This window comes from Salvelinus alpinus, chromosome 13 (genome assembly GCF_045679555.1).
Source record: "Salvelinus alpinus chromosome 13, SLU_Salpinus.1, whole genome shotgun sequence".
Taxonomy (NCBI): Eukaryota; Metazoa; Chordata; class Actinopteri; order Salmoniformes; family Salmonidae; genus Salvelinus; species Salvelinus alpinus.
In genome coordinates, this window is record NC_092098.1 from 47,785,018 (window position 1) to 47,812,690 (window position 27,673).

Genomic DNA, 27,673 nt, shown 5'->3' on the forward strand with positions numbered 1-27,673 from the left:
TCTACTCGTGACCCTTGTGGGTTTGATTTATTTAACAAGGCAAGTTAATTAAGAACAAATTCTTATTCACAATGATGGCCTGCGGGTTCCAGGATCGAGCTTGCATGGTGATGTTGGAAGCTGTGGCCAATCCATCACCAGCTATAAACACTCAAATCACCAACACCAAAAGACTGTTCAGAGTGCAGGTAAACATTAGATTGTTGAATTTGACATTCAGCAGTTTTGTAAAATGAAAATGGAAACACCAGGCAAATCTCTTACCAAACAATTTGACTGGAAATCAGCATTCACAGAGCATGTCATTCTTTTGTATTAAAAAAAAGAAAAGAAATAATGAATTTGTAGGGCTTCTCAAAAGAAACATTACATTCCAAATTGGAATGCATTTCAAATGCTAAAAGTCCTCTTCAAAATGTCAATGTCATGATGTATGTAAAATACACTCTTAGCCGCTTCTCCCAATATAGATTCAAGAAAATGTCCAAAAGCCACCAATTGATGGAACGTTTGACAAGTTTGATCATACATAATACTATGTATTCATTCTCAAAATTGTAACAAATACTGTTTTAGGTCAATTTAGCGCTGGCAACTCCCTCAATCTGTGATCAGCTCTCTTCACACTTCTACCGAGAGGGTTACTAAAGTGTTCACACAAGCCTCTGACCACTTCATACTGGGGGGGGTGCAGCTTTAACACTGAATGGCAGGCATATCAAAAGTCCTCTTCACATACAATATAAATGTTTATATACACACATTTATATATAGGGCTTTTTCCTCATACATACCAAAAATATTTGGTACCTGACAAAGACAACTTTGGAGCGTCGCTATAAATGACAGTGCAAATGGCTACATTACATATGAAAATAAAGTTCCTATGGCTATCGGACGGTGACTGCGTGCAAGCCTAAGCGTGCATAAAGCTTCTACATCAAGTGCCATATGGGTATGTTCTCTTCAGTATGAATTAATTTAATCTAAAACACACCCGGGGAACATTGGTGTCTTCCACCTACACACCAGCCTGCCCTGCCCCTGGACTTGGTAACATTCAGGTTGTATAACAGATTATCAGCCCAACCAGGGCAGGCCCACGGCCCAACCAGGGCAGGCCCACGGCCCAACCAGGGCAGGCCCACGGCCCAACCAGGGCAGGCCCACGGCCCAACCAGGGCAGGCCAAGGAGGGGAGGAGGGAGGAAAATCGCTAACGTTAGTGACCTGCAGAGGGTCAAATTCCTTGATATAATTAACACTTGATTCAAGACCAGTGAAATACAGCCCAATTGTAATATATTGGATGTTGAATGAGCGTTAATGAAAGTACAAAATGCTGTGGCTGAGTCGTCTTCTGCTTAGTGGCTGTACAGTAGAATGCAACTCAAGTTCAAAGCTGCATTTTGTTGTTAAACTCAGTGGCCTTGTGTTTAGAGTTTCCACCCCGAAATTAGAAGGTTGGGAGTTCAATCCCGGCCCAGTCCTACCAAAGACTGAAGAAATGGGACCCGATTTGCATCTACTTGGGACTCTGTGTTAGAGCGAGATTTGGGGTAAGGCCCTGCGATAGACTAGTGGAGGGGTCGGCAACCCTGTTCCTGGAGTGTGCAGGTACTGCAGGATGTTGTTCTAACTAGGCACCACACCTGACCAACTGATATAATTGATCACTTCAGTGATTGACCAAATTCAACACACCTGGTCTTCCAGGTCGGTTAAACCAAAAACATGAAGTGCCTGTGCCTCTCCAGAACCAGGGTGGCCGATCCCTGGAATAGTGTCCCGTCCCGGGGGCCAGGGGCTGTACTTGTACATCAACCCGCCTCATGCTACAGAAACAGAGATCTGCTGCTATGAGTCGTTCTGGCTAGCACAAGGCTACTTACATATTTTTTCGTCAAGTGTGAGAAGTCAATGCATATTTCTCAACAGTGAAATGTAATGATGTTTCAGTATGGCATCTCAGAATCAAACATCACTAAAGTCTGCATCAGATTTCATACAATCCTATAGGATTAATAACCATGAAATGTTAATGAGTTTAAAACCAAAATTTAAGAAACAGGCCAAGAAATAGATGAGTTCATTAAGGGGGAGGTGTTGGATAGTGGCAATAAGAAGTCAGTCCAACAGTTAACCAGCAACCTCCATCTTGGTTATACGTATTGGCCACTTAGTCTTTAGCTGTGTGTGAGGTGGTGGTGTGCAGGATTGCGGTTCAGAGACAGCTGGGGCCGGCAGACCGTTCTGGTTACAGTTCAGCTCCGCGTGCTGTGGATGATGTTGCTGCAGGTGAAGAGGCAGACTGCTGGGGCCGGCAGACCGTTCTGGTTACAGTTCAGCTCCACATGCTGTGGATGATGTTGCTGCAGGTGAAGAGGCAGACTGCTGGGGCTGGCAGACCGTTCTGACTACAGTTCAGCTCCGCATGCTGTGGATGATGCTGGGGCTGGCAGACCGTTTTGACTACAGTTCAGCTCCACATGCTGTGGATGATGTTGCTGCAGGTGAAGAGGCAGACTGCTGGGGCTGGCAGACCGTTCTGACTACAGTTCAGCTCCGCATGCTGTGGATGATGCTGGGGCTGGCAGACCGTTCTGACTACAGTTCAGCTCCACATGCTGTGGATGATGATGCTGCAGGTGAAGAGGCAGACTGCTGGGGCTGGCGATGCCGGAGACATGACTCCCCCGAGCCCTGTAACAGACCAGCCACCTGGCCCTCCAAATACACACTGTCCTCTGTGTCAGCCTGCTGGGGGCCCGGGGCACTCTCCTCTGCCTTGCCCTCAAGCTCTAGGTTAGGGTTAGCAGAGGTGGAAGAGGGGCTGGCTTGGCTCCCTTCAACAGGAACACCGTGCTGAGTAACGGTTTTGTCCCCCTCAGCCGCAACAGCCACTGGCTCTCCTTGCCCAGCCTCTGCTGGGTTGGGATTGGCTGGTAGAATGTCCTGGGCGGGTGCAGCGGTGGCATTGGCAGGCTGTGATTGGCTCTTCAGCTGTTTGTGACAGAGGGGGCAGGTCTCCTGTACATAAAGCCACTTCTTGAGACAGCCAGCGTGGAAGAAGTGGCTGCAAGGGGTGATGACAGCAAACTTCATGTCCTACAGGAAGGGACAAGACACTGGTTAACTACTGAACTGGAAAAGCCTACTACAATGCCAGATTCAACATGGACCCTTTTCTGACGAGTGGCAGTATCAGTTACATATCCTTATTGAAACTAAACACTTCCCTTCTCTATCAATAATATAATATATATTTTTTATGTTGAAGCAGAACCTACTTCATATCCCCTCTAGCTGTAATGTCGTCCCCTTCAAATCAGAAGGCTTTTAAAATATCTATCAGACCAATAATGTTGGTCTCAAACACTCACTTCTCACTTCAAGCATGCACAATTCTTTTCACACACACACACACACACACCTGATAGCAGATGGCGCAGATGTCGTTGTACTTCTTCAGCTGCAGGTCAGAGGCGGTGGGCAGGCTCTTGATCTTGTTGACGGCGTCTCTGCGCAGCAGGAAGCTCTGCCAGCCCAGCTGGGCACGCAGCCAGACGTTGTAGTAAGAGTGAATGAAGATGATGGTGGAGCCCATCACCGTCCACTCCCCGAACACCGTCTCAGACACGCCGTAGGCCACCACCACGAGCGCCACCAGGAACTCCAGCAGCCGGTAGGTCCCGTTCACGTAGTAGATGACGTCATCCATGTTCTGTACGGGCTCCTTACGGACCTCCTCCACCATGAACAGGATGTAGATGAGCAGGGTGCCCAGCACCTAGGGGCCAGGGAGGGCAAGCGGTTAGGATCACAGGTCATACAACACAAACTAAAATCAGTAAGATCTACTCCTTTCTGTTGAAGAACACTTCAGGTCAACATACCAGAATGTTCTAAAAACTAATCACCAAGGCGATTACAAAGACGATGTTTTGGATCTTCCTGAAATACATAAAGGTCATTTGGGGGAAGGATGTTTGACATACCTTCGAAATCTGTATCCAAAATAATGAGAGAAATAAGTCATTGAAGTTGAGAAAGCTGTGACAGCTTGGTCTTACCCAGGCCTAACCGTAAACAGGAAGACCCCACAGGGGACTTCACTTATCATTTCATTGGCTTATCGAGGTAATTCGCTTAAATCAACTTCTGTTAGGCCCCTGCTTCAATTCAGTTGGCCTCGAATGACTCTGGGGAATCAGATTAAATATCTACAGCCAATGGAGGCTCAGGGGTCCAGTCTTAACACCAATCCCCTGATCAGACTGTCCAACAATCTGTGGCGGAAGCTTCTGAGCTTTCTAAAAGAATAAGACATTACTAGGTAATGTTAATGGCCCTCATGAAGAGATACTATACACAGCCATCCAGTTAACATTACAACCATTAGTGTGTTGATGCCTCAAAGCCAGTCTTGGTGTCACCTGACACATGTTTAGATTGAGAATAAAATATATTTTTAAATAAAGTTTTTTATTTTTTTAAGTACCCTTTTTGTTCATATTGGTTTTAAAACATTCTCCACAAGTACATAACATTTCCAGAGGGGGATCTCTGCTACTGAAGTAATCATTTTGGATACAGACTTCAAGGAGGTATGTCAAACATCCTTTACCCATAGGACCTTTCTATGGCTCTTATTTCAGGGAGATCCAAAACATCAAAGGGCCAATCACGTGTTGACTCCACCTCTCGGAGCGCGCAGGGTTTTCCGTATTTCAGAGGTAACGTAAACTTACAGGTGGCCAGGGGATAGCATGGGGGATAGCATGGGGGAGCTTACAGTCCTTACCGTGCCCGTCCCCATCTGTGTGTCTCCACAGCAACAGAGCTCGAGGTGTGTGTGCGTGCGTGCATGTGTCTCCACAGCAACAGAGCTCGAGGTGTGTGTGCGTGCGTGCATGTGTCTCCACAGCAACAAAGCTCGAGGTGTGTGTGCGTGCGTGCGTGCATGTGTCTCCACAGCAACAGAGCTCGAGGTGTGTGTGCATGTGTCTCCACAGCAACAGAGCTCGAGGTGTGTGTGCATGTGTCTCCACAGCAACAGAGCTCGAGGTGTGTGTGCATGTGTCTCCACAGCAACAGAGCTCGAGGTGTGTGTGCGTGCGTGCATGTCTCTCCACAGCAACAGAGCTCGAGGTGTGTGTGCGTGCGTGCATGTCTCTCCACAGCAACAGAGGTTGGTGTGTGTGTACCTGCAGTGAGGTGAGGATGCTGGAGGAGATGATGATGAGGAGCCAGAAGTCCATGAGGAAGAACTGGCAGATCATGTAGGCCATATAGGTTGGGAAGACCAGCAGGAACAAGCACAGGCTCACGGCCCGGAAGTGCTTCCACAGGCTCCTGAACAGAGCAACCACCAACACACCTATTAGTAGGGAACCGCCTCGGAGGGGATCGATAAAGTTGTGTTGAATTCAATCATATAGTTGGGTTTACATTTTAAGTTGCTCTGCTGACCATTTCTCTGTATAAATAAAGGTTAAATACATTTCTCTGTATAAATAAAGGTTAAATACATTTATCTCTCTGTGTGGATGACCCTAGTCAAAAGCAGAGCAAAAATAAAGTCACATTTCAAAATCAGCCTTGAACGTCTTACTTGTCCCGGGAGGCCCCTAGAGCCAGTACAATGGGGTCAGCTATCTCCAGCATGGACTGTAGGATGGAGGCCACCACGATGAAGAGGATGATACTCAGGAGGAAGGCTCGGTGGATGACCTGCAGTTCGATCAGACCCGTCTGTACAGCCAGGATCAGTAACGTGATGCCCTCTGTCATCCCCCTGAGATGGGAGGGAGGGAAGTAGGGGAAAGAGAGATTCATAAATATGTCTTTTTAAAATTATGTCTTAAAGGGAAAAAGGTTCTTCAGTGTTCAAACCTGTGGTCCACAGAACACACTTAACAGACATGAACACACAGCATCACATGGGCTGAATGAGAAGGTAGCTGGGCAGGCAGCGTACTGACCGGTGCATGGTGTTGTCATTCATGAAGGCCCGGTAGCCCTGCAGGTAGAACTTGCAGAGTGTGAGGACGCCCAACGCCACGAAGGAAACAGTGAAGACCAGGCCCAGTAGGGAGTAGGGGGTGCTGCAGCACTCTGCAATACTGGGGGGACAAGGAGAATGAATAACTCACTAAACATATTCAAAAAGGTCATACAGACACGTGAGTGAAACTGTAGAACTTGACTCAATAACATTGAAAAAAAGTTCCAGTGAAACAGGTCGAACCTCGGTTTCAAACCTCTCGCATACCACACGGGATAAGCATTCCATGACAGAAACTGCAATACCACGAAAGTGTTAGTAGTGCTGGTCCCACCTGGTGAGGAACAGGAAGAGCAGCCTCTCTCTGGAGGTGGGCTGGTCCCGGCTAGTGAAGTAGCTGTAGATCTGCAGGGCGAACAGAACCAACCAGAAGCACATGAAGAGGACGGGCAGAACCAGCTGGTTCCAAAGGGACATCCCCAGAGCCAGCAGCCCGTACACCTCCACCACCTGGGCACAAAGAAGAGGATGGTTAACTACTAGAAATAAAACACACATCCAGACGGCTGGTAGATCTCCTGAGGGGAAAAACCACTGAGGATCATGTAATAATGGACTGACAATCTCCTCCAGTTTTACCTGCACCAGCTCCCTGTAGGCGGTCTTGGCCAGGTTGTAGGGCACCAGCAGGTTGGAGGCCAGGAAGTAGATGACCTCCAGGCCCGTGAAGATCATGGCGAAGCGGTTGATGAACACGATGGTCTCCAGGGGGACCAGACAGAGACGGGCCACCAGGGGGAGCAGGTGAGCAGAGAACAGCCAGATCCTCTTGGTCTGCATGACGCAGGAGCACAGGGTGCACACCACCAGCTGAGCTGGAGTGAGAGAGAGGCAGGGACACAGGAGGGACGGGGTTAATACACACAGGGTGTAGGTGAACGTGCACCATACACTCTGTGTACGGACACAGAACAGCTGAATCTTAAGAGAAAGTAAAGATCTGACTGAGAAAACAACTAAAGCATTGATGATTTTGCAAGTCACATTTACAATGCCCTCAAGGGCAAAATCCACCTGAAAGAGTACACCGAGGCAGGCAGGACTGGCATCTTTACTGCTACGTGCCCCAAGTTGACTGGGATGACAGTGCTAACATGCTACTGCACTAGAAAGAGCAGAATCTGCTCATCACATTAGACTAGAGAGATGGATTGAGACACACTGAAGACCGTGTCAGATCTAGTCTCTCTCTCTAGGAGCTGATGTGACTTCACCGAGGCTGGTGAGGACAGTGACTGCATGTTCTACAACACACTAGTGACTGGGCCAAGAGGTCCCTGCCTACAGCTGCTCTCCTCTTGCTAGAAAACATTACATTGTCATTTAGCAGACGCTCTTAAAGGAGAAAAAACTATTCAAACTTTTTTTTTTATTATTAAGAATTTCAAATGTCATGGTATTTCCTGGAATTTCAAATGTCATGGTATTTCCTGGAATTTCAAATGTCATGGTATTTCCAACGCCTATTCCCCCTCAGGAGACGGAAAAGATTTCGCATGGGTCCTCAGATCCTCAAAAAGTTCTACAACTGCACCACCGAGAGCATCCTGACTGGTTGCATTGCCGCCTGGTAAAGCAACTGCTCGGCATCCGACCGCAAGGTGCTACAGAGAGTAGCACGTACGGTCCAATACATCACTGGGGCCAAGCTTCCTACCATCCAGGACCTCTATACCAGGCGGTGTCAGAGGAAGGACCTATAATTTTTCAAAAACTCCCACAACCCTAGTCATAGACTGTTCTCTCTGCTACCTCACGGCAAGCGGTACCGGAGCGCCAAGTCTAGGTCCAAAAGACTTCTTAACAGCTTTTACCCCCAAATCCATTAGACTGCTGAATTAGTTAGTTACCTATGAGGCTGGTGGTTACCTAAGCATCATTTCATTGTTAAAACAAACCTACAATTTCTCCAAGAAGGAACTATTCCACCAGTAAATTAGAGAAACTTTGGTGATTGAATCTAAAAAGGTCAAAGTTCAATGACTGTCCCTATTCAAGACCGCAAAACTCAAAGCCAAGGAACCAATCAGTCCCTCCCCTTGTTAGGGAAAGGGTTCCCATCGTTAAAAGTCAAAGTAGCAAAGGGTTACCGAACAGAAGGAGAATCTGCTCATCATCAGGTCATTACATAAAGGCATTTCACAGACAGGCCTCCTATTCATGTTGACATAAGACACTGGTTGCTTGCTTCTTCCCCTTTTGGGCTTTCAGCCTTTTACTGAGCTCTGAATACAACAATATTATGGCCAGTCGTATTTTTAGAAGAGGCGGATCCCTCACCCCAGTAAGCTAAAAGCCTACAGATACTGCAGAACCACAACAAGCTTCCCTCTTATGAAAGAAGCAGCGGAACAAAGAAATACATCAATGAGTGAGCATGAGAGAGCGAGCGTGGGGGAAAGGTAGAGATTAAAAGAGAAATATTGAGGCCTGTCAGTTGTTACTGGAATACTGTGGCTGCTTTCAGACGCTCTGCCTCGTTGTGTGCACCCCGTTAGAGAGCTGAGGAGCTCTGCGGCAAACGGCATCTCAGAGCAACAGATTCAATAGCACCCACCGCCAACCTCTTGAACACCCTACCTACTGCCTATGATGAAGCAAGGAAACACTTTCCATGTGCCGAAAAGGTTGTAGGGCGAACCTAGTTTAGTTAGTTACCCATGAGGCTGGTAGTGAAAGGTGGGACTGTGTTTAGTTAGTTACCCATGAGGCTGGTAGTGAAAGGTGGGACTGTGTTTAGTTAGTTACCCATGAGGCTGGTAGTGAAAGGTGGGACTGTGTTTAGTTAGTTACCCATGAGGCTGGTAGTGAAAGGTGGGACTGTGTTTAGTTAGTTACCCATGAGGCTGGTAGTGAAAGGTGGGACTGTGTTTAGTTAGTTACCCAGGAGGCTGGTAGTGAAAGGTGGGACTGTGTTTAGTTAGTTACCCATGAGGCTGGTAGTGAAAGGTGGGGCTGTTTAGTTAGTTACCCATGAGGCTGGTAGTGAAAGGTGGGACTGTGTTTAGTTAGTTACCTAGGAGGGCGGTGTTGAAGCGGTTCATGGATAGTGGCTCCAGGTAGAGCGGTCCCTCGTACCCAGAGTCCAGCTCACTGCGGACATAATCCCTAAAAACAATAAGACAAACTAGAGATCAGTTCACCTCCTACACCTGCGGTCCTCTTTCCTCATTGGCTAGATACAGAAATATCCCTCAGAGAATTCAACAAGTTCCACACATCCAGGGCCTGTAGAAGCTTGATTCACTCAATACGATTACCTACCTGTTTATGGAGCAATTTGAAAATGGTTAACAATCACAGCACGCAATGGCTTTTTAAAATCACCTTCCAAATACATTTCACTCCTTGCTAACAATATAAAGTCTGTGTGTGTACGCATGTCTCGCTCTCTCACCTGGACACCTGGTGTCCAGCGAAGAGCAGCAGGGCAGTGAGCACGTACAGGTAGAGCTTCACCAGGTGTTGACGAGGCAGAGTCAGGAGCACCAGGCTGAGGATGTAACCTGTCACACAGCAGAACAGAGACATTCAGTCAGGAGCAGCAGGCTGAGGATGTAACCTGTCACACGGGAGGGAGACGCAGTGAATCACAGAGGGAACTGTACAGCACCATGAAGTGGAATACATATGCATTTCAATTAGAGATGATAGCCCACTCAGTAACACTAAAGCAGAAACGCTAGCTAGCTGTCATGTGGGTAAGTCCAGCTTGTCACACAGCAGTGGTCCAGCAAACTACAGACTGTTTTTAGTGGGTGGGTGAGCCAATAGGTGGGGATCCCATTGTTCATAGGGTTTGGCTGCTAATCTAGTCCCCAGAGGATTAGTGGAAACTGTTGAACAGGTCTGACATAAAGAGGGCAGTTTGTGTTGCCTTGAAAGCAGTCACCAGGGGTAGTGTATTTAATCATGTCCAGTGTTTCAACTGTCTTTATGTGTTCCCTTCGTGTAGGACCGGTCCTGATAGGAGCAGCCCTGTTGAGGAGTTGCTGGAGCTGGTTAAGACCGGTCTTACTGCTCTGATGTTGGGTGGGAAGCTGGAGCTGGTTAAGACCGGTCTTAATGCTCTGATGTTGGGTGGGAAGCTGGAGCTGGTTAAGACCGGTCTTAATGCTCTGATGTTGGGTGGGAAGCTGGAGCTGGTTAAGACCGGTCTTAATGCTCTGATGTTGGGTGGGAAGCTGGAGCTGGTTAAGACCGGTCTTACTGCTCTGATGTTGGGTGGGAAGCTGGAGCTGGTTAAGACCGGTCTTACTGCTCTGATGTTGGGTGGGAAGCTGGAGCTGGTTAAGAACGTCTTAATGCTCTGATGTTGGGTGGGAAGCTGGAGCTGGTTAAGACCGGTCTTACTGCTCTGATGTTGGGTGGGAAGCTGGAGCTGGTTAAGACCGGTCTTACTGCTCTGATGTTGGGTGGGAAGCTGGAGCTGGTTAAGACCGTCTTAATGCTCTGATGTTGGGTGGGAAGCTGGAGCTGGTTAAGACTGGTCTTAATGCTCTGATGTTGGGTGGAAAGCTGGAGCTGGTTAAGACCGGTCTTACTGCTCTGATGTTGGGTGGGATCCGTACTGTGGAACAGTAGTCCAGGAGAGTTATCATGGTTTGGTAAATGGTGTGGAAGATGTCCTTGAAGACAAAGTCCCTTTCCCCATTTCAGAGCACCAAGCCCAGCCAACAGCTTCCCTGTGACCAGTCTGGTGTGTCGCGACCAGTGTAGGTCAGACTTCCTCCTCTGGTACTTTATGGTGTTTACTTGTTCATAAAAACCTCTCACCATTACCAATAACAGAGGCTACAACAAAACATACTAACCTCTCACCATTACCAATAACAGAGACTACAACAAAACATACTAACCTCTCACCATTACCAATAACAGAGGCTACAACAAAACATGCTAACCTCTCACCATTACCAATAACAGAGGCTACAACAAAACATACTAACCTCTCACCATTACCAATAACAGGGGAGGTTAGCATTCGCTGCTAAATCGTGGTCGGCCACAGCAACGAACAAAAAAAGTATTAAAATAATCAGGATGGTAAAACGTCTTCAGTGTAACCTGAAATTACTCAAACCAGATATAAAGTATGTAGACAAGATAAGGGTTCATCCTTTAGAACTAACAATCACCAAATTAAAAACTAGAAAAATGGCATGGCATAGGATTTGGCATAGGATTTTGTTATGTTTGAGTCACTTTGGATGGCATAAGAACAAGGAATAAGCCATGGCAAATTGTGACTCACCACCTGGATTTGGTCTCATGTAGCAAAATTTGAAATTTCGTTATTTTACATTAGTAAAAGTTTAGACTCAGAGCTACAAAATGGTATATCATACACTACAGTTGAGGAAAATGGGAAAGTAATTCTGCTTTGAAAGTTGATACACTTGTTAATAAAAGTGAAGAAAAAAATATTTAACACCAGAGTTTTTTTTAAAGGGACAAAAAGATACTGTCAACTGTCTAACACAAGGGACAGATTTAACACAGTTGTCCACGACTGTGACTGGCCTTCACTTCATGTAGAATCCTGCAACTGTTCCTCCAAACCTCTCAGTAATACAGAGGAGTAGTGAGGACAGTGAACGCAATAATCCTGCCCTCCCTCCTCCATCTTGGTTGAGCGCGGCCTGCCCGGTGTAGCAGTCAGCAGGAACAGTCCTAGACAAAATCACCAGGCACTAATACACCCGGGACTCACTGGCCGACTTGGACCCAGCAATTCACCCTGGGGATTCTATTAGCAAACATGTAACACACCACAGCTCTCTCCATCATCCGCTGTGCGTGAGTGGAAGTCAAACGTGCAACTAAACCTGATCAAACTTTCATTCGAGATCAGGGAGCATGACAAAAACAGTTAGCCATCAAGGCTTGAAGAATGGTCAGTGGGGTCATTCTGGAGAAACAAAAACTCGACAAAGACAAACATACCCACCCACAAAAACTGTAACCCTCCCATTATTGTAATGGTGAGAGGTTAGCATGTCTTGAGGCTATGATATTTGTGCTTTAAAAACTCACAGATCATTATTCATGATTCATTCAGGATTATCTGTAATCATGTTAGCATCCATATTAAAATGTAGAAGTGTTCATTAACATTCTATTCACAATAAAAGTGACTCCAAAATGACATGATTTACCAATCAGTTATTGGGCACAAAATCTGAAACCTAAACAAACTGCAAATGCATCCAACATGTTTGTAGAGTCACAAGCTTGATTTAACCACTGCCCAGTATGAACGTGACAAAAAGCTGAACTTTTCACTACATTAAAACAAGTGAATTGGTCCCAATATTTTTTGTCCCCTAAAATGAAGTGACTGTGTACAAAAAGTGAAATAATTCCCAAAATGGATGAAAATATCCTTAAATGTAAGCTGACAGTCTGCACTTTAACCTCGGTCATTGTATCAAGTGCTGGAGTACACAGCCAAAACAACACAGCTGTCACTGTTCCAATACTTTGCGCTCACCGTTCATGATTCTACCTCCCATGAGCACCAAAATGATTGTGATCCTCTCTCAGATCGCCACAGGCCCTGACTGAAGTCAATGTTTGTAGGTGAACACAGCCACTAGCGTGCGAGTGGCCCGGTCAGTCAGGATGAGCCAGCCTCACAGTGAAAGCCAGGGTGACGGGAGATTAGAGGGGGGCAGCTTAACTCTTCCCCCCCCCTCAGACTGCGGATCCCGCTTATATAATCCTGAGAGTTAGAGCTATATTCTGCCGGACAGCCCAACCAGACAAGTCACTGCTGTCAATAGGCTCATCTGGCTGCTCAGTCAAAACCCTCACAGAGACATGTGAAGGGACGACAGGAGAGGGTAAGCACTGCTGACGTAATGCCTTGAACGAATCCATAAGCCAAATAAAACCTTCATTGGAAGTCGATGCGGTATCTGAACAGAACAAGCTCTGGCTTTACAGAGCCCGTGTTCAGTTAGTGGTGCCTTCCTTCAGTGATGAATATGAGTCAGTGTTTAACATTGTGTGGGGGCTTTGGTTGGAGAGGCTCCTGCTCTTGACTCAGAGTTGCAGTAGTAGGGCTGGGAATTGCCAGGGACCACACGATATGATATTATCACAATAATTTGGTGCCGATACGATATGTGATTCTATATGTATAGTGTGATTCGATACTGTGATTTTATGTTCCAAACTCACTATATATCTGCTGCAGAGGGACAAGAGAGAGACATGAGAAAACACGTTTTGATCAGTCATGAAAATAAAGTGCTTAAAACAAATTGGCTCCCTGTTTAAAAAGATGGAGAACAAGCTACAGAAGGAAAAATACAGGAGTGTTGGTGCAAGTACAGCCAACTAGCTCAAAATAAATATTGCAATATTGAAAAATATATACATACACAAAATATATGTGTACACATACACAGTGCATTCAGACCCCCTGACTTTCTCCACAATTTGTTACGTTACAGCCTTATTCTAAAATTAATTAAAAATTGTCCCCCCCCTTAATCTACACACAATAAATACCGACAAAAGCAACAGGTTTAGACATTTTGCAAAAAAAAAAATGTACATTAGTATTCAGACCCTTCGCTGTATCGATGTGTACGACAGCGTGTTCCAGTTTCCGCCAATATCCAGCAACTTCACACAGCCATTGAAGAGGAGTGGGACAACATTCCACAAGCAACATCCAACCGCCCGACTGGCGCCACGCCAGAGCCCGACTGGCGCCACGCCAGAGCCCGACTGGCGCCACGCCAGAGCCCAACTTTTCAGCCACACCAGAGCCCGACTTTTCAGCCACACCAGAGCCCGACTTTTCAGCCACACTCCTTTTATTTAAAAAGGTTTCTGTGACCAACAGATGCATATCGGCATTTCCAGTCATGTGAAATCCATAGATTAGGCCCTAATGAACTGTAACTCAGTAAAATCTTTGAAATTGTTGCGTTTATATTTTTGATCAGTACAATATAAAGTTAAACCCTCTTCTGCTAAAATGAAATATAAAAGAGGCACAGACAAATGATAAACTGACTATAAAAGGTAATTTCCTATCCTGTGTCTGGGGGAGGGGGATATGTCACATTATTTCATATAAAGCTAATATAGCGGTCCTCGTGATATAGCTAGGCCCGTGAGGGGCGGGGACGGGCCTGCGAGGGGCGGGACTGAGTATCTGAATTGTGCACAGAGGAGAAGCCTTCCAGCCATTGGTCAGGAGCAGCCATGTGTGTTATGAACAGAGCACATCCTATTCCTTAGTCTGCGTTACATTAGGTAAGCCAACATGGGCTAGAGTTTGTTTTGGTTTCTGTTTCAAAAAGGGGTTTAGGTGGTGGGCGTGACCAGGGGTGTGGCAGGGGGCGCGACCAGGGGTGTGGCAGGGGGCGCGGTTGGCTTGTAGGTGCAGCAAAGTTCTAGAGGTCCCTTATCTTCGCGGTGTAGAGAATCTTTTGCATTTACGCCAACTTCCTGCAATTAAAAACATTTATCCATGGAACTTAGAGAAAAAAAAACACTATTTTAAAGGTTGAGGTTTTAAAGCAAATTTCCAGCAACTATTTCAAATGTTGGCTAATGTGTTGTTCTTTAGCTTGAACATACAATCTATACTGCTAAAAGTTTTGGGAATGTTCTATTCCCCCACTGTCTAGCTTTTATTTGGATGATTGTTAGTTAAAATATATTAGGTCCATTATCTTCTCTGCATACTTTTTATCTGGTTTAGGTTAACAAAGCATTTTTCCATCCCGATTGCATTTTTTAAATGTTTTACACAGTTTGGACTTATGCTTAGGCGGCCCGCACAAGGATATCAATGGCAGAAAAATCCTTGCGTTTAACAGTTTAACTAGACGTTAATCCACAGCAATTTGCTATGCAAAGTCATGCAGACAGGACAAAGAGTTGACCGATGTGATAGAACCATCTGTGGGGGCAGTACTGATACGCGGTCCCCCGATACGCGGTCCCTGCCCATAAGCAAAAGAGTTGTAGACAGGGTGCTACAGCATGTGCCAAAAGTCCTCAGATTCAAAATATTAGGTGAAACCTAGAAACAGAAGAATATATTTTCTCCCCAAGACAGACAACACACACACACACACACACACACACACACACACACACACAGAGAGGTTCAGTTCAGTCAACTGGTGCTCTGCTGCCAAGTGTGTTCATCAGCAAATACCAAGCTCATCGTCTCATCCACCATCTTCAGCCAAGACCACCAAGTCCCCAAACACACCCCTGGCGAGGACATAGAAAGTGTGTGCTTACACACAAAATACAAAATTAACGAAAAACTATCTAGTGACTGGAGTAAATGGTGTTAATGGTGTCTAAGCTGGTTATCATGGCCTGTACCTCCTCCACTGGGAAGAAAATGGCTTCTTTGACATCACTCAGTCATACTCCCTGCATGGTGCTAGGCCCACACACACAGAGCACACGGTGCTAGGCCCACACACACAGAGCACACGGTGCTAGGCCCACACACACAGAGCACACGGTGCTAGGCCCACACACACAGAGCACACGGTGCTAGGCCCACACACACAGAGCACACGGTGCTAGGCCCACACACACAGAGCACACGGTGCTAGGCCCACACAGAGCACACGGTGCTAGGCCCACACAGAGCACACAGTGCTAGGCCCACACAGAGCACACGGTGCTAGGCCCACACACACACAGAGCACACGGTGCTAGGCCCACACACACAGAGCACACGGTGCTAGGCCCACACACACAGAGCACACGGTGCTAGGCCCACACACACAGAGCACACGGTGCTAGGCCCACACACACACAGAGCACACGGTGCTAGGCCCACACACACACAGAGCACACGGTGCTAGGCCCACACACACACACACAGAGCACACGGTGCTAGGCCCACACACACACAGAGCACACGGTGCTAGGCCCACACACACACAGAGCACACGGTGCTAGGCCCACACAGAGCACACGGTGCTAGGCCCACACAGAGCACACGGTGCTAGGCCCACACAGAGCACATGGTGCTAGGCCCACACACAGAGCACATGGTGCTAGGCCAGCAAAGTGAGTCAACAGCCTTTAGCCTGCCTAAACGAGAATCACATACTCAACCCTGCTGCCAGCTTCTCCCCATAGCTCACACTGTCCATCACACTGTCCATCTACTACACAATTATCCAGCAGCCTGACCTGCTGACAACAGAACCTCCATGCCTTGTACAGTACAGATCACGATGCCAAACCACAAAACAGTATGATTGGTTAAGTCCTCTTCGCACACGAAGGTAAATTATACCAACTGGAATAGCAGAGGTGCTGTGACCAGACGGACTTATTTCTCGCCGAGCATCACGGAAAGTCCCATTAAAATACTTGTCTTGGATGGTGGAAAAAAGCTAAGGCAGATGGAAGGAGAGGAAAATGTGACCGAGACAACGTTTCACCACAATGACAAAAACAAAAAAGTGGCTGTAGACAATTGCAGATGTTAAAAGGTCAGGCCATGCTTTAATTATGGCATCGTTTCACTGTTTAAATCATTATCATCCTAATGACCTCATGCCTTTCTGTTCTGGTCTGAAACACAAGCATCAGCGAAGAACGACTGATTTTGTTTGTCTGAAAGCTCAAGTAACTTGTCGCAAAAACTAAGTCTAACATCATGCATGGACCAAAAGGGTGACTGGAAAATGGGTTGTATGATGCAAGGAACCACTTCACAATTAATGATCATATATTAAGAACAGAATTAAACAAAAACATAAGCTACTCTCTGCCTATTGGCTTTCAGGTATATTCAAGCACGTCTCAAAATACAACACGGCCCATTTAAGTCTCTCATGGAGAATGGTTGGCCTATAAAATTACAGCAACATTACAACCAAATACTTGTCTTTAGGCCTTGTCTTTAGGCCTTTACATTTACATTTAAGTCATTTAGCAGACGCTCTTATCCAGAGCGACTTACAAATTGGTGCATTCACCTTATGATATCCAGTGGAACAACCACTTTACAATAGTGCATCTAACTCTTTTAAGGGGGGGGGGGGTTAAAAGGATTACTTTATCCTATCCTAGGTATTCCTTAAAGAGGTGGGGTTTCAGGTGTCTCCTGAAGTTCCTCATTCAATAAATCAGGGATCAAACGGCTAAAGTAATCTATTTCAAAGTGTCGAGGAAAACTTGTTTGAGGAATCAGGCAGAATTCATTTATCAGCAATAAGAGGTTTACTCGAGCAACTGAAGGAGTCAAGGAAGACCATTCTCGGGACAGGGAGCCCTCGGGACAGGGAGCCCTCGGGACATAGAGCCCTCGGGACATAGAGCCCTCGGGACATAGAGCCCTCGGGACATAGAGCCCTCGGGACATAGCGGGACATGGAGCCCTCGGGACATAGCAGATCTGGATTATTTACAAGTTAATCTCTATATACTCTACATACACAAAGAGCTGCTTACCCCTCAGAGGGAAGTAAGTCTACATGAGAAATAAGGGGTAATTAGCTCTACTCCCCTGTAGCATTATACTAACAAAAACATGTTCTAACCTGTTCCGCACAGCCTATTCATCCATCTTTAGAGGCCAAACAAACAGGAGAAGAATTAAAACTGTCTGGCTTTGTGCCCAGACATAAGGACGAATAACAAACCACTCCTTTGTGTGGTGTGTGAAGAGGTTACTGGAGAGCTTTGGAAAATGACAAGTGCCTAGTAATTTTCAACTCAAACATTTACACAGCATTAGACTAACAAAACCATTTTACACCCACAAAAAGACAACAAAGACAAGTTTATCTACAAACTTTAGTCAAGTTTCTGGGGAGATCTCTTGACAGCATGATAGAAATATTCTGATTGGCTAATGTTGTCAGAATGACATGGCCAATGATGAATAGAGGGGAATCCCAGTTTTACAACAGTGTCAGATTTTTTCATCAACTGCCAATATTAAGCATTGGAAGGGCGATTCTACAACAGCAGTACCCTTATTTGGTATTGGTTTATTAATGCTCCCGTTTATCAATTCGCGAGTGCCGGTAGAAAAGTTTAGGACATCGGACAGGACAATGACATTAATAGATGCTATTAGCTAAATACTGTGAAAACTAGTCAGGGTACACTATATGTTTTGAATTGGCTATGTAGTTAGTCTGTTTAATAGCCTAACTGCTGCAGCAATGTCCATCTCGCAATCTCCTCCGGCCCACCTGCGCACATACAGTGTCTTCAGAAAGTATCCACACACACACACACAGCTACTTTTCCCACATTTCATTGTGTTACAGCCAAATTTAAAATGGATTAAATTGACTGTCACTGGTCTACACACACACACACAATACTCCATAATGTAAAAAGTAGAATTATGTTCTTAGAACTATTCACAAATTAATACATTTTAAGCTGAAATGTCTTGAATAAAACAACTATTCAATGCCTTTGTTATGGAAAGCCTAAATCAGTTCAATGTGCAAGTCACAGAATAAGTTGCATGGACTCACTGTGTTCAATAATAGTGTTAAACATGATTTCTGAACAACTACCTCATCTCTGTACCCCACACATACAATTATCCGTAAGGTCCCTTAGTAGAGCAGTGAATTTAAAATCACAGACACCAGGGAGTTTTTCCACCGCCTCGCAAAGGGCACCAATAGGTAGATGTGTAAAAATGTAATATCCCTTTAAGCATGGGGGAAGTTAATTACACGTACAGCACCTGACATCACAGGAAGGCCAAAAAGATCATCAGGGACAACAACCACCCGAGCCACTTCCTGTTCACCCCACTATCATCCAGAAGGGGAAAGGGGGTTACCTAATCAGTTGTATAACTGAATGCCTTCAACTGAAAAGTGTCTCTGCATTTAACCCAAACTCTCTGAATCAGACGTACGGGGAGCTGCCATAATTAACATCCACGTAGTCGCCCCCCCCGGAACAATTGGTTAACTGCCTTCCTCACGGGCAGAATGACAGATTTGTACCTTGTCAGGTGGGGGATTCGATCCAGCAACCTTTCGGTTACTGGCCCAACGCTCTAACCACTAGCGAGGTCAGTACAGGTGCATCAAAGATGGGACCGAGAGACTGAAAAACAGCTTCTATCTCAAGGCCATCAGACTGTTAAATAGCCATCACTTGCACATTAGAGGCTGCTGCCTATATACACAGACTTGATATCATTGGCCACTTCAATAAATGGAATACTAGTCACTTTAAAAATGTTTACATATATTGGATTACTCATCTCATGTGTTTACTGTATCTTAGTCTATGCCACTGACATTATTCATCCATATATGTATATATTCTTAATTCCATTCCTTTACTTAGATGTGTTTGTATTAGGTATTTGTTGTGAAATTGTTCGATATTACTGCACTATCGGAACTAGAAACACAGGCATTTCCCTACACTCGCAACAACATGCGCTTAACACATATGTGACCAATAAAATTAGAATTACACTTTGGATGGTGTATCAATATACCAAGTCACTACAAAGATACAGGCGTCCTTTCTAACTCAGTTGCCCGAGAGCAAGAAAACCACTCAGGGATTTCACTATGAGGCCAATGGTGACTTTAAAGTAGTTAGAGTTTAATGGCTGTGAGAAACCTGAGGATGGATCAACATTGTAATTACTCCACAATACTAACCTAAATGACAAGAGTGAAAAGGAAGCCTGTATAGAAAAAAATAAAAGGTGGCAAAGAAATAAACATGTCCTGAATAAAATGTGTTGTTTGGGACAAATCCAACAGAGCACCTCTTCATATTTTCAAACAAGGCGGTGACTGCATCATGTTATGGGTATGCTTGTCATCGGCAAGGACTAGGGAGTTTAGGATAAAAATAAACAAAATAGAGCTAAGCATGGGCAAAATCCTAGAGGAAAACCCGGTTCAGTCTGCTTTCCAACAGACACAAATTCACCCTTCAGCAGGACAATAACCTAAAACACATTACCAAATGTACACTGGAGGTGCATACCAAGACGAAATTGAATGTCCGAGTGGCCTAGTTACATATTCAACTTAAACGTACTTGAAAATCCATGGAAAGACTTGAAACTGGCTGTCTAGCAATGATCAACCACCAACTTGACAGCACTTAAAGAATTTAAAAAAGACTATGCAAATATTGTACAATCCAGGTGTGGAAAGCTCTTAGAGACTTACCCAGAAAGACTCACAGCTGTAATCACTGCCAAAGGTGATTCTAACATGTTTTGATTCAGGGGTGTTAATACTTAAGTAAATTATATACATTTTATTTTCAATACATTTGCAAAAATGTCTAAAAACACTGTTGTCACTGTCATTATGGGATATTGTTTGTAGATGGGTGAGAAACAAATCAATTTGATCCATTTTGAATTCAGGCTGGAATAAATGATGGAATAAGGGGTAGGAATACTTTCTGAAGGCTCTGTACTCAGGATTCACATACCAGGACTTTTCCAGAATTGTCATGACCGTACAAACTCAGTTCTCTGACCAAAAAGTAACTTACAACTGGTCAAATAACTTACTAACTAGCAAGGAGCATCAACACGTGTACATGTGGCGACACACGGGTCTGCGCTTTGATTGCAAAAGTGCATTTTGCGACTGCAGGCGATTGACAGACTGCCCGTCAACGCAGAAATCTTATCTAATTATGATGATGCAATTGTTTGATATTGTGATTTCAATCTATATTCCGCTTGTCCTATTATTATTTTGACTTGCCCCAGACAAGTGATATGAGATGTCAAGCCCTGCCTCCACTGAGCTCTTAGTAAAAGGCCAGTCCCACTCAACCAGAGCATAGCCATACTGGATTTGTTTTTTAACTAGGCAAGTCAGTTAAGAATTCTTATTTACAATGACAGCCTACCCCGAAGACGCTGGGCCAATTGTGCGCCGCCCTGTGGGCCTCCCAATCACGGCCGGTTGTGATACAGCCTCAAATCAAACCAGGGTCTGTAGAGATGCCTCTATTACTGAAATGCAGTGCCTTAGACCGCAGTGCCACCAGGGAGCCCAAAATTAGCAGTATTGCGTGTGTCTGTGTTAATGTGCCATTATGAATACAAAATTCACCTGTATAAATTGCAGAGGAGATGCTGACATGAATCATAGACATTATAGCCATGATGCAAATTCTGAGTACAAACAATGTCAGTCATCCTTTGTATCATTAATTTTATCTCGTCTCAGCTTTGAACCTGAAAACATTTATAAACACAAAGCAAGTCAACTCAAGACTTAGTAGGTTCAAAACTGCTGAACATAAACCATATTAATGTATTCCATAAATTACATTCTATGCATGAGAACCAAGCATGAAAAACAGGGACCTAGTTACAGGCTACAACTGCAGTGTTTTTCCTGGTTAGGGCACACTAGCGATAGATTATTTGGGGTGTTGTGCTGAACTATTGGCTAACACCGCCTGTTTGATAGTTTGGATATGATCATCGTACTGTACAGTGTTTGTTATGAATGTGATACTTTTTATTTTTCACAATGTCACTGGAGAGTTCATCTACTCTGAGGTGCAAAGCCCCCAAGCAGTCTTTTTAAAAATCACTGTATGTCTAATAAATCACTGTTAATTTAATGAAAATAACTGAAATATATTTTGTATCGTTCATATTCCTGAGACTTCTTTGGCCCTTGAAATGCTCTGTCTGATTGTGTGGCTGTTGGAAATATTTTTATTTGTTATTCTATCCCTGATTGGCTGATAGGATGGTTTAGAGCACACCCCTGAATGGTCATTGGTCTATTATAATAAGATCGGATTGTGACATGATCTGGGCCAAAAACGCCATCCCTCCTGAACTGGCTGAAATTCCAGGCATTTTTCTCTTCTTCAAATAGATCATTCCCATTTTGTGTAAGAGCTATCTATCTATCTAGGAAAATCAAATTAACGGCACTGCCCCTTTAACAGTTCATGCAAAGTTCATGGCCACTCAAAAGTGCAAACTTCTGTAGTAGCCAAGAAAATTCACAACTAATCTGACATTTACAACACCATTAAATTAATTAGTAAGCATGTAACATTACATTTACCTTGGGGGGGGGGGGGGCACTTTAAAATACATTTATCATAAGATGGACCACTATAAATGTATTGTAAGTGTATGGGTGCATTTGTCAAAATGTGCTGCTAAAAAATGTACAGTTGCTATAAATGAGAACTTAAAGGGCTGCAGAAGTGGTATGACCAATTGCAGTAGCTCTGATAAAGGTGAGGAGTGTGTGTGTGTGAGCCAGGTACTGACCTACATAGTGCAGGTAGAGAGCCAGGTACTGACCTACATAGTGCAGGTAGAGAGCCAGGTACTGACCTACATAGTGCAGGTAGAGAGCCAGGTACTGACCTACATAGTGCAGGTAGAGAGCCAGGTACTGACCTACATAGTGCAGGTAGAGAGCCAGGTACTGACCTACATAGTGCAGGTAGAGAGCCAGGTACTGACCTACATAGTGCAGGTAGAGAGCCAGGTACTGACCTACATAGTGCAGGTAGAGAGCCAGGTACTGACCTACATAGTGCAGGTAGAGAGCCAGGTACTGACCTACATAGTGCAGGTAGAGAGCCAGGTACTGACCTACATAGTGCAGGTAGAGAGCCAGGTACTGACCTACATAGTGCAGGTAGAGAGCCAGGTACTGACCTACATAGTGCAGGTAGAGAGCCAGGTACTGACCTACATAGTGCAGGTAGAGAGCCAGGTACTGACCTACATAGTGCAGGTAGAGAGCCAGGTACTGACCTACATAGTGCAGGTAGAGAGCCAGGTACTGACCTACATAGTGCAGGTAGAGAGCCAGGTACTGACCTACATAGTGCAGGTAGAGAGCCAGGTACTGACCTACATAGTGCAGGTAGAGAGCCAGGTACTGACCTACATAGTGCAGGTAGAGAGCCAGGTACTGACCTACATAGTGCAGGTAGAGAGCCAGGTACTGACCTACATAGTGCAGGTAGAGAGCCAGGTACTGACCTACATAGTGCAGGTAGAGAGCCAGGTACTGACCTACATAGTGCAGGTAGAGAGCCAGGTACTGACCTACATAGTGCAGGTAGAGAGCCAGGTACTGACCTACATAGTGCAGGTAGAGAGCCAGGTACTGACCTACATAGTGCAGGTAGAGAGCCAGGTACTGACCTACATAGTGCAGGTAGAGAGCCAGGTACTGACCTACATAGTGCAGGTAGAGAGCCAGGTACTGACCTACATAGTGCAGGTAGAGAGCCAGGTACTGACCTACATAGTGCAGGTAGAGAGCCAGGTACTGACCTACATAGTGCAGGTAGAGAGCCAGGTACTGACCTACATAGTGCAGGTAGAGAGCCAGGTACTGACCTACATAGTGCAGGTAGAGAGCCAGGTACTGACCTACATAGTGCAGGTAGAGAGCCAGGTACTGACCTACATAGTGCAGGTAGAGAGCCAGGTACTGACCTACATAGTGCAGGTAGAGAGCCAGGTACTGACCTACATAGTGCAGGTAGAGAGCCAGGTACTTGTACTGGAAGAGGGGGTTGTTGTTGAGACTGCTGCTCTGGATCTTCTGGAAGAAGGAGCTGACATCCCAGCGGTAGAGTACCTCCAGCAGCATGATGCTGGGGACACGCAGCCCCACGTTCAGCACCGCTTCCAGCTTGTCCTTCAATGCCATGGCCCTGACACAGCACGCTACAACCTACTAAGACTGGACAGGGGGGGATAAGGAGTAGGGAGAAGAAAGCAAAAGGTGAGAAGTCTCAAGTGCAAAAACATGTAGGCTAAATACTTGTTTTCATTAAACAGCAGTAGAATTCTGTTTTCTCAGAGCTCCAATTCCATAGATTCACCTATGTTATGTGGTGTTTCATAAACACATTCCCAGGTAGGCATGCACAAGTTGCTGTAAAGGATTGATAAACACAGTTGTATTTGACCAAGAAGAACTGTTAACACTTCAAGCGTCTCTGCCTGCATGTTCAGACAAATCGAGTCTAACGAGGCAGGAAGGAACTATATACACTAAAAATGCCTGCATAGAAAGTGTTGTAATTCCACAAGTCAAGCCTGAAGTACAGGCAATGAGACCATATTAGGTAACATGGGGCCAGATGTCACTTTCACAATAACATTTAAAATAAAGGAAAAAGAGTGGACTTATGGGAATATAGATGTAGTAAAAGTAATTTGCTGACCAAAAATAAATGTGAATTTCTGCATTTAATTTATTGTCACCTCTCACTATGGCTCTACATTGTGGGCTATTTCACCAAGAATCCTACATGCTTGTTTGAGCAGGATCAATGTGAATGAAAATGAAATGTTATCCATTTGCCACACAGCCAAGCATCCCAACTGGTCCCAGCATCTGCCTGAAGCTGTAAACATTCCTTCCATAGTGGAAAGTTAGTAAGGCGTATGAGCATGATGCTGCTTGCCTTTGTCCTTTCACACGATCTGTATTACAGGTTGGTTGTTGACCCATCATGTAAAAAAACATGCTAATAAAGACAGACACTGATGGAGGGTAAATGCCATCCCATAGAATTACATATAGAACTGATTTAATGGATCTCTGAGATCCCATCCCCCTGGCCCTCATTTTCAGACGGCATTTTGACATGACAATAAAAATATAAACAATATCTTTAACACTGTACTTATGCGTAAACTGGCAAGCTAATGTTAACTACATCACTTTGAAATTCACTTGCATCAGTCATGACTGACTGTCCGGAAACGTCATGTTAACACTTTATACCACCACCAGTTACCGGATCACGTTCTGTTGAGTGTGAAGTTATTACAGCTATTCAAATTTACCTCGGCATCTAACTACGCTACATGAATGGCTTGTTGTGGCTTGGCTCTGAGCGCTATGACATTAACTTTAGTTACATCGCCTAACGTTAGCCACCGCTAGTTAACCCGAAACCAGTTGTGCCCCGCAAGAAGGGTGCTGAATAATCACATCTTTATCGTCATCTCATTTTCAATTATGTTATGTAGCGATCTACAATTATGTTAATTTGGTGGTACGTAAAATGAGACAAGATGCTAAAAGTGACTGCATCATGCATGTTAGCATAGCGGATGGGCAGAGGTAGGACTGCACTTGATGGTATCTAGCTAACGTTCCGTCAATAGCTAACATTAGCTAGCTGCTAAAACATCCTAACTAGCTAGTTAATGTTAGCAATACCAGATGTTTGTAATGGAAAGTTCCACCATGCATAGTTAGCAAACTAAAAACGTGACATCAACAGCTGCTCACGATAAAAATGAATCTAAGTTAGCAACAGTTGGCTAGAAGCATTGCTAGTTACGCCTTATCACCGCACTGCATGTGACGACGTGTAGCTAGCCAGCTAACTAAGTTAGCTTGCTGTCGCGTTATCAACGTTGTCCCACGGAAAAGCAAAGAACCTACATTGCGAGAACGACGTTAAACTCAGTTTGATGATGTTTCTCCGGTCGAATATCAAACATTTTAACTGGGCGTCTCCCAAATTAACGGTTCAAATGATGCCATTTTCTCCGTGGATCGAATCGTCCGCTCTCTCCACATCTCACTCAGCTACGTAGCGGCTTCATAATGAAGAAGTGTCTATTGAGCATGCGCAGCAGCTCTTAATTAGAACAACTCCTTGCTGGTCAGAGAGATGCTGTATTTTTTGGTTATTTTTATTGTCAACAGCTTCCAAATTTGTTCGTTACGTTTGCAATGCTCAACAGAAAATACGATTTGAGACCTCTAGAATCAGGTAATTACAGGTGGAATATGCAAAAATCGCTCTGCCATTTAATGTTGCTAATATTCTAATAATTCGCCTATTTTCAGTTTGTGAAAATCATTGTACCATCTAAATCATTGTGAAATATATTTTCAATGACCAAAAATATTGTAAATTCAGCTGTTTGAAGCTGGTGTACAAACCGAAAGTAAAAGACGCAAAAACGAAATGTAAGTAAGGGAAGTATAGGAATAGGACACATAACATATCTACTGCTTCTTAGACTTCCTTTCATTGAGAATTACAGATCTATAACTAATATTTCTATGTGGATTTTGTCCGGGTAAACTAAAAAGTTACATATTGCAGCTTTAAACATGGTATTTCACATATTCCTCACTGTTTGTTTGGTGTACACATGACGTGAGTATATAAACACTTAGCCCTAGTACTTTTACTACAAGGACCTTGTCATTTACAGAGGTAGACTTGCTCTGTCAGCCAAAACAGACAAATACGCCATGTAAACATGAATTGATTCTCAAATGCAATTAGGTTCTACAAACATAAAGCCCTTTACTTTCATATCAAATTAAAAGAATTCATTAATTTCACAAATGCAAAATATACACTCACTGTATACTGTTTTAATGGCTTTATCACAGTTGCAGCCAACAGTATTTTTCAGTGACAACACGTTTCTGGCGGCCTTCTTCCATTATGAGCATGCTACACTAAACAAAAATATAAACGCAACATGTAAAGTGCTGGTCCCATGTTTCATAAGCTGAAATAAAAGATCACATACATTTTCCATATGCATTAAAAGCTTATTCCCGGACCGCACCACAAATCAATGTCCGTGGATGTGGAAATCAAGGCCGTTCTGGACTGCACCCAAAACAGATGTCCAAAAGGCGTCAGCGTCGGTCCATGCTTACTGGGGTGTAGCCTACCATTGCTGCCAGCAATGGAATTTTATGAATACTCATCCATGTGGTAGGCCTACTGTTTGTAAAACGGGCCGTTGCATTGGTTTATTGGTCCTGATTCCTATAATGAATCAATTTGGCTATTTAAACACTGAATATCAGCTACCCAACTTTATCAGGAGTTATTATGATTATATGTGCAATGTGTTTACACAGTGGGAAATGCAGAAGTATTTTATTTTTCTCTATGATCAGCTTTTCAAAAATTGATAGATACAAACTTGAAACCACTGATCATGACAATGGGATGAAACTCCTGGACAACAGTTGTGATTGTCCATTTCATATTGTCCATTTTACTTTGACCAGTCCAGTTTTTAGGATATGTTGTTTGTTAACATAACTGCGCATTTTTTATTTGATTGAGCGCCATTAAGTTTAGGCTATTTGATCGAAGAAACCTGCATGATGTAAAAAGTGTCCGTCTCATTACATTGTCATCCATTTTATCTCTAACCTGTAGGCTACAGAAAAGGCCACATACTATTTCTGCCAAATCCTATATGTGCTACAGGATTTATGTTAGGTACATTTTTTTCACAAAACGTTGGTGGAGCTGCAGCAATGAATCTCTCCAACATCACCCTAGAGAAGAGCGCTGGGAATGGACAAGCAAAATATTACCCATCCTTACTTTTGACAAAGTGGGCCCAGTTTATCACAGAGCGGCATCAGCTCTCACCTAAAAAGCCCATAGCGCCGGGAATGGACAAGCAAAATATTACCCATCCTTACTTTTGACAAAGTGGGCCCAGTTTATCACAGGGCGGCATCAGCTCTCACCTAAAAAGCCAATATGCCACTGGTTAAGTGAAACTGTCATTGTTTTTGGACAGTATTATGTGAGGTTGTATGTGTTGTTGGAGGTG

At 44.5% G+C, this 27,673-nt stretch overlaps 1 protein-coding gene across 2 annotated transcripts; it reads right to left on the bottom strand.

Moving 5' to 3' along the window:
• On the bottom strand, positions 1-25,675 carry LOC139537811 (RING finger protein 145-like). Of its 2 annotated transcripts, XM_071339620.1 has the most exons (11): positions 25,509-25,675; positions 23,570-23,786; positions 9,464-9,572; positions 9,083-9,174; positions 6,646-6,881; positions 6,341-6,516; positions 5,984-6,124; positions 5,614-5,796; positions 5,207-5,354; positions 3,433-3,789; positions 1-3,107 (listed from the first exon to the last, which is right to left on the bottom strand). In XM_071339620.1, exons 2-11 carry the CDS (start codon positions 23,751-23,753, stop codon positions 2,607-2,609), a joined length of 2,127 nt encoding a protein of 708 aa, XP_071195721.1. In that variant the 5' UTR covers positions 23,754-23,786; positions 25,509-25,675; the 3' UTR covers positions 1-2,606. The 2 variants fall into 2 exon arrangements, with proteins under 2 accessions (XP_071195721.1, XP_071195722.1); XM_071339621.1 differs by lacking the exon at positions 25,509-25,675 and having other exon boundaries at positions 9,464-9,628; positions 23,570-23,707.
• Positions 25,676-27,673: the final 1,998 nt, after the last annotated feature.

Excerpts from the sequence above, each read along its gene's own strand:
- LOC139537811 (XM_071339620.1), bottom strand. The coding sequence starts at position 23,753 with ATGGCATTGAAGGACAAGCTGGAAGCGGTGCTGAACGTGGGGCTGCGT. Across the intron at positions 9,175-9,463 it reads GCTGGACACCAGGTGTCCAG|GGATTATGTCCGCAGTGAGC; the intron begins GTGAGAGAGCGA and ends TATTGTTTTTAG. Across the intron at positions 3,790-5,206 it reads GCATCCTCACCTCACTGCAG|GTGCTGGGCACCCTGCTCAT; the intron begins GTACACACACAC and ends CCTGGCCCCTAG.